Here is a 7,557-nt window from a genome sequence, read left to right as displayed (position 1 = left end):
CATGCATTTCTACCAGCAGTGCAGAAGTATTCCCTTCTCTCCACATCCACGCCAACATCTGTAGTTTTGGGATTTTGTTATATGTGCTAATCTTACTGAAGTGAAATGACATCGCAAAGTGATTTTGATTTACACTTCTCCGATGATTAAAGATGATGAGCAATTTTATCATATACTGGCACAAAAACAGAGAGGTAGACGAATGGAACAGAATAGAGAACCAAGAGATGAACACAGCTACTTATCATCATTAGATCTTTGATAAGCTTATCAAAAACATAAATTGGGCAAAAGATTCCCTGTTTAACAAATGGTGCTGGATGAATTGCCTGGCAATATGTAGAAGACTGAAACTGGACTCTCATCTTTCACCATTAACAAAAATTGATTCTCATTGGATAGAAGATTTAAACGCAAGACATGAAACTATAAAGATTCTTGAAGATAGTGCAGGGAGAACACTTGAAGAAATTGGCCTAGGAGAATATTTTATGAGGACACCCCCCTCCACGCCAGGCAATTGAAGTGACACCAAAAATATATCACTAGGATCTGAGCAAACTAAAAAGCTTCTGTACAGCCAAGAATACAGTTAGTAAAGCAAGGAGACCGCCCTCAGAATGGGAGAAGATATTTGCAGGTTATGTTTCTGGCCAAGGTTCGATAACTAGAATCCATAGAGAACTCAAACTAATTAATAAAAGAAGCTTCTCTCAAGAAGACAGGCGCATGGCCAACAATCTAAATTTTAAATAGCCTTCAACAATCTGTTCAAGTCCTACCTTCTCCCCAAAGCTTAATAACTAATATATAAATGATATTTTTTATGTATCTTTTGTGTTATCTTTTCCAGTACTGATATTTCCTAGTGCATCAACTACAGTGCCCAGTTCACTTAGAGATTTGGTAAAAGCCTGAGGAATACCCAGTCTGCATGTACTATGTGGGAGGCTGGAGAATGAAGAAGCCGATTATTCCTCCATGGTCTAACTAAAAGCTCTAGTGCTCTGAAGGCTTAAAGCTCCAGATAGAAGTTTAATTGAATATTTTCATCGCATACAATGTGTAATAAGCACTAACACAAAATTATGGGGGAATGGCCACATAAAACCAATTGAAAAAGGAAGTCTTGGACTTTAATAAATACTTAAAAACTCAAATACATAGAATACTTTTATGAATCCCAATGATTTGAGAAAAAAAATTTTAATCATAATTTGAGCAAACATCATCAATAAATCTTTAAAATGATAAAAATAGCCTTGTTTAGTATTTTGAGTATACTAATCCTCTGATGAGACAGAACTTTTAAAGAAAATAAATAAGGAGAATAAACAAAAAAAAAATCACAGTTTAGTGCCTAGCTAATTTCTGAGTAGCATTAGCAATCTGGTGTGATATGACAAATCAGTACATGGTACCTGAAACAAAGAACAGTTAGCAAATAGAACAGCTAAGTTTATTTGCAACTTATTAGCAAAGCTAATAAATAATTGGCTTACTGAAACACAACATCTTTAAGTGAAGTATTAAATGAACCCATGTTTACATTTATGTCCCAAAGACTATGTTCCGCAAATATTGGTATATGTCATCACTTCAGAAATCTTTAGTGATAGTTGACCTTATACATTCAGAAGATCCAATTAATATACTAGCAATCCTTAAAAGGGACACTAGTAGTGTTTAGTCTTTGTTGAAAATATACATGTGATTAAAAATCCAGAGAAATTTCAACATACGTGGGCTTTATGATAAGGGTTGTTGTCTTTGATTCCCGGCAAATATCTACGCCTTCCCAAAATGGTCTGAACAAATCCATCTCTTTTACAATTCTTCACAGTCTCGCTCATGAAATGATTAATTCCTACAAAAAAATTATAGAAACATTGAATTACAACTAAATTTCATACATCATTTCATTCACTGCTTTCAATACAGTGAAATATACCAAAACCCCACAATATAATTCTTAACACTAATATTTCATCAAAACTGTACATATAAATTATCATTCACTTTTTCTAGACTCAAAAAGTGAGAAACAAAAATGACATTCAGAAATGACATAATCTAACCCTATCTTTGTTTTTTAACACCACCAGCACCAAAATATGAAATTAAGTTCTAGAAAAGAACAGGTACCAAGGTGTTTTTACTGCAAGAGATTATTATTATATAATACTTTTCATAGATCTCTGTTCTTTGATTGTGTGAATCCCCTTTTACTATTTAATCTTACCATTTCCTGACCTAACATATCCCAGTATGTTACCATCTATGCTATGATCCAAAGCAGGATCTTACGAAATCAATGAAAGAGTTATAATAAACATACTAGAAACATACATGACACATACTTTTTATTATTTAATTAATTTATTTTATTTTATTAATTTTTTATTAAATCATAGCTGTGTACATTAATACTGTCATGGGGTACAGTGTGCTGTTTTTATACACAATTTGAAATATTTTCATCAAACTGGTTAACATAGCCTTCATGTCATTTTCTTAGTTATTATGTTAAGACATTTATATTCTACATTTAGAAAGATTCATATGTACCCTTATAAGATGAACCATAGGTGTGGACACACTTATGAAAATTCCAGAACACTGTGTAGAATGTAGGATTCAAACACATTTTGATTCCTTAGCATTAATTCTTTGCAATCTAGGTCAGTTATTACATCTTCTGCATCTCCAGGATGAATCCTTTGCTGTTGGTGATATCTGACCACCAGCAAAGGTATTTCAGAAAACAATTAGGCTCTTATCTTTTTCCCTTTAAGAATTACTGTTTTGGTGGATTTCTTCCAGGTTGGAAATCTCACTCCACCTGTTTCCAGGTGGAATAAAGCCATTTTAATTACAAAAAAGAAAAAAATGAAAGAAACAATTGTTGTTTCATTGCAGGGTGAAGAGCAAAGAAAAGGATGAGAAGATAGCCAATTGCAGTCAGCTTGCCAGAGGCTCCCATCCAGAAGGAGAGTTAAAGGACAGAAGTTTAGCAAGTAAGTTGATGGTTTGGAGCTGAGCCAAGAGAGAAAGTTGAAGAATGCACATCAACCCTGCTGAGGTGAGCTACAACCTCAAGGAAACAAATAATAGGTACAAAATTCATCATCAAGTGGACAGGAATCCCCTCCCCCATGAGAACAGCGCATACTATACTTTCTACAAACAAGCAAGCAGAGTTCTGATATCCTCCTATTTTATCCCACAGGAGAGACCCTCTAAAAACTGGACCTTCTTCCCCAGAGAGGACCCACTAACACCAGTGGCACTCTCCTACCAGGCATAAAACTGTATATATTCCCTATCTACAATCCTGAACTTTCAGCACTCCACTCCACTCTCACCCTGAGATCTGGAAGCCTGTCTCCCATGGAGTCCAGATTCTGAAGCATTTTCTTGAGAGCTGTGAACAAGGCATGGGCTGTTGCGGGTCTGTGCTGATTCTGTGACATGGGGTAAAGCGAGGACTGTGGACTAAGAGGGAGAAGTGGTGCCCCGCGGCACAGAGCAGCAGCAGCAGCAATAGGAACAATAAGGCTCACACTCTTGGGGATATTTTGGAGACACACTCCCCACCTCTCTTGGCAACCAGAAAAAACTAGGCCTCTACTCTGGTGGCAGCCACGGGAGGAACAGATATGGGATGGAAACGCAGGCCCCGTGAGTAAAGGATATGCCTGATGCGGTACCTGCCAGGCAGGGCATGGCAGGGACCAAGACTAGAATAAGTGGGCACAGAGACAGCATACTCCCAGGGCAGGGCTGAGTCAGAAGTGCTGCTTTAGTGAGCCTAAGACGCTCCTGGCCCCTTGTTCCCCTGAGAACATAGCTGAGACAAAAGCAGGTAGGGCAAAAGCACCAACCCAGGGAGAAGCAGAAAATGAGAGATGTGTGTGAGTACCAGCCCAGGCAGAGGCAGGAACTGAGAGGTGAGTGTGAGCTCTAACTGCACCTGCCCCGACACAGAGTGCAGCAGAGACAGAGATGACAGCTCCATGAGAAGAGGTGCAAAGGCAGAGGCACAGGGTGGGGCTGAGTCACAGTTTCTGTGAATGCAAACAGCAAAGTGTCCCACAGGGGAATATACCCAGGACAGAAATACTAATTCTACAAGAATATAAGTGCCAGCAACATCAATCTGGGGTGGGGATGGAACTGAGTGAATCACCCCAGCTTCCATTAAGCACCTGAGGTTATCACAGGCTTTAGCTCCCCCTACCAGCTGGTGGCAGAGTGTGGTGGCCTGGCTAACGAGACATACATCTCCCTGTGACTGAGGCAGGCGCAAACCCCTAGAGCATCTGCTCACTGGAAGGAAATGGGTCACAGCCCTTAAGGGTGTGACTAGGTGTGACGGAGGTGCAAGGTGGGGAAGGAGGCATCAACCTTTCTGGACTACTTTATTTGCTGGGTGTGTGCTTCTGACTCCATGGAACACCAGAGCAAGTCATACTTGAGCTGCCAACAGACCCCTGCTATCTAGTTGCTGGAGACCTTTTGAACTCTCCCACTTGAGACTGGATGCTGACTGGGACAACTGATTTGGAATTCTTGACCTGGGCCAATCACCAAAGGACTATCCAAAGTGGTAACTGGTTGTGGGAAGGTTTGATTTTCCTTTCCAGTTGTTGTACGTAGGGGGCAGGGTGACTTAGTTGCTTATATTTCTCCACAGCTAAGACTTCAACCCAGAGTTACTGACTCACTAGGACTGGACAGAGACCAGCTAAAAACAAGACAGAGCCACTTAGATCCACAACACCAAGCAGGTCCCCAGTGTCTCAGGCCATACTACTGTACAGGTCCTTTGCAAAGCTCTAGGGAAAACCTGTAGTCACCAGTACCAGCACTTGGGCAAAGGGCTGGTTAATCCCTACTCCAGGAGCCCCCAACCCAACTTGACCTTATCTGCTCATCTAGCCAAATGGTGTAAAATAATCATAGGGTGGAATCAGGGGAAAAATTACAGCAACATGAATAATCAGAGTAGATCAACTCCACCAAGGAATGACATAGCAGACACACCAGAAGATACCATTCATAAACAAATGGCTGAGATGTCAGAAATTGAATTCAGAACTTGGATTGCAAATAAGATTAATAGAATGAAAGTAAAGTTGGAATTATAAATTCAAGGAGCATTTCAAAAGTTGTCTCAAGAATTCAATGAATTCAAAGACAAAATCACCAAAGATTTTGACACATTGAGACAAGAATTTGCAGCCCTCAAAGATCTGAGAAATACAGTAGAATCCCTCAATAACAGAATGGAGCAGGCAGAAGAAAGGATTTCTGACATTGAAGACAAAGCTTTTGAATGCTCCCAAACTCTGAAACAGGAAGAGAAATCGAGAGCAAAAATGGATCACTCTCAGAGATGTAAGGGATAATTAAAATAAAACTAATATTCGCTTTATAGGAATTCCTGAAAGCAATGAGGTGGCTTCGAACCACCCCGATGCTCTATTCCATGAGATAATCAAAGAGAACTTCCCAGACATGCAAAGAGATTCTGAAATTCAGATAGCAGATAGTTTCAGAACCCTAGAATGACTCAACCCTAATAAAGCATCTTCCAGACACATAATAATTAACTTTGCCACAGTTAATGTGAAGGAGAAAATTTTGAAAGCAGCCAAAGGTTATGTCATAAATAGGATTTGTGTGTGCCGTGGTGGCTGCAAATGCCCAGTTCCTAAGGGTGCAACCTATGGCAAGCCTGTGCATCATGGTGTTAACCAGCTAAAGTTTGCTCAAAGCCTTCAGTCTGTTGCTGAGGAGAGAGCTGGACGCCACTGTGGGGCTCTAAGAGTTCTGAATTCTTACTGGGTTGATGAAGATTCAACACACAAATTTTTTGAGGTTATCCTCATTGATCCATTCCATAAAGCTATCAGAAGAAATCCTGACACCCAGTGGATCGCCAAACCAGTCCACAAGCACAGGGAGATGTGTGGGCTGACATCTGCAGGCTGGAAGAGCTGTGCCCTTGGAAAGGGCCATAAGTTCCACCACACTATTGGTGGTTCCCGCCGTGCAGCTTGGAGAAGACACAATACTCTCCAGCTCCACCGTTACCACTAATATAAGTAATGTTTGTAAAATTCATAACCTAATAAACAATTTAGGACAAAAAAAACCCCATGGAAACTAAATAACCTTATGCTGAATGATAGCTGGATGAGATTAAGAAGGAAATTACCAAATTTTGGAACAAATGATAATGAACACATGAATTACAAGAACCTCCAGGATACGGCAAAGGTAGTCCTGAGAGGGAAATTTATACGGCAAAGGGTAGTCCTGAGAGGGAAGGCACTGAATGCCTTCCTCAAGAGAAGGGAAAGAGAGGAAGTCAACATAATGGGATATCTCAAGCAACTGGAAAAGGAAGAATATTCCAATCCCAAACCCAGCAGATGAAAAGAAATAACCAAAATTAGAGCAGAAATAAACAAAATTGAAAATAAAAGGATTATACAACAGATCAATAAATCAAAAAGTTGGTTTTCTGAAAAGGTCAACAAAATAGATAAACCTTTGGCTAACTTAACCAGGAAAAAAAGAGTACGATCTCTAATTCCATCAATCAAAAATGGCAAAGATGAAATAACAATAGACTCCTCAGATATTCAAAAAATCCTTAATGAATATTATAACAAAAACTATTCTCAAAAATAAAAAAATTTGAAGGAAACAGATGAATACTTGGAGGCATGCCACCTTCCGAGACTTAGCCAGAATGAAGTGGAAATGTTGGACAGGCCTATATCAAGTTCTGAAATAGCATCAACTATCCAAAATCTCCCTAAAAGGAAAAGCCCGGGACCAGATGGCTTCACATCAGAGTTCTATCAAACCTTGAAAGAGAAACTAGTACCTATATTACTTATCCTTTTCCAAAACAGAGAAAAAGAAGGAATACTACCCAACACACTCTATGAAGCAAACCTCAACTTGATCCCCAAACCCTAAAAAGACCCAACAAGAAAACAAAACTATAGACCAATATCACTAATGAATATTGACACAAAAATACTCAACAAGATCCTAGCAAACAGAATCCAGCAAACACATGAAACAAATTATACACCACAACCAAGTGGGTTTTATCCCAGGGTCTCAAGGCGGGTTCAATTTATGTAAATCTATAAATATAATTCATCACATAAACAAAATTAAAAACGAAGACCATATGATTCTCTTAATTGATGCAGAAAAAGCTTTTGATAATATCCAGCATCCTTTCATGATCAGAACACTTAAGAAAACTGGCATAGAAGAGAATTTTCTTAAACTGACAGAGGCCATCTATAGCAAACCCACAGCCAAGATTGTATTGAATGGAGTAAAATTGAAATCATTTCCACTCAGGTCAAGAACCAGGCAAGGTCTCCATGCTTTTCAACTTTGTAATGGAGGTCTTGACCACTGCAATTAGGCAAGAAAAGGTGATCAAGGGTATCCATATAGGGTCAGAAGAGATCAAACTTTCACTCTTAGCAGATGATATGACTGTATATCTGGAAAACACCA

At 39.2% G+C, this 7,557-nt stretch overlaps 1 protein-coding gene across 1 annotated transcript in view; it reads right to left on the bottom strand.

Annotated features, from left to right (window-relative positions):
- POLQ (DNA polymerase theta) overlaps positions 1–7,557 on the bottom strand; it is a 128,460-nt gene that overhangs the window by 18,791 nt on the left and 102,112 nt on the right. Inside the window, 1 exon segment of the mRNA XM_003795084.1 lies at positions 1,743–1,867. Within this exon segment, the coding sequence (XP_003795132.1) occupies positions 1,743–1,867 (125 nt within the window).

This window comes from Otolemur garnettii, unplaced genomic scaffold, assembly GCF_000181295.1.
Source record: "Otolemur garnettii isolate 467f Iridium unplaced genomic scaffold, OtoGar3 scaffold00089, whole genome shotgun sequence".
Taxonomy (NCBI): Eukaryota; Metazoa; Chordata; class Mammalia; order Primates; family Galagidae; genus Otolemur; species Otolemur garnettii.
This window is presented reverse-complemented; position numbering and strand designations above follow the sequence as displayed.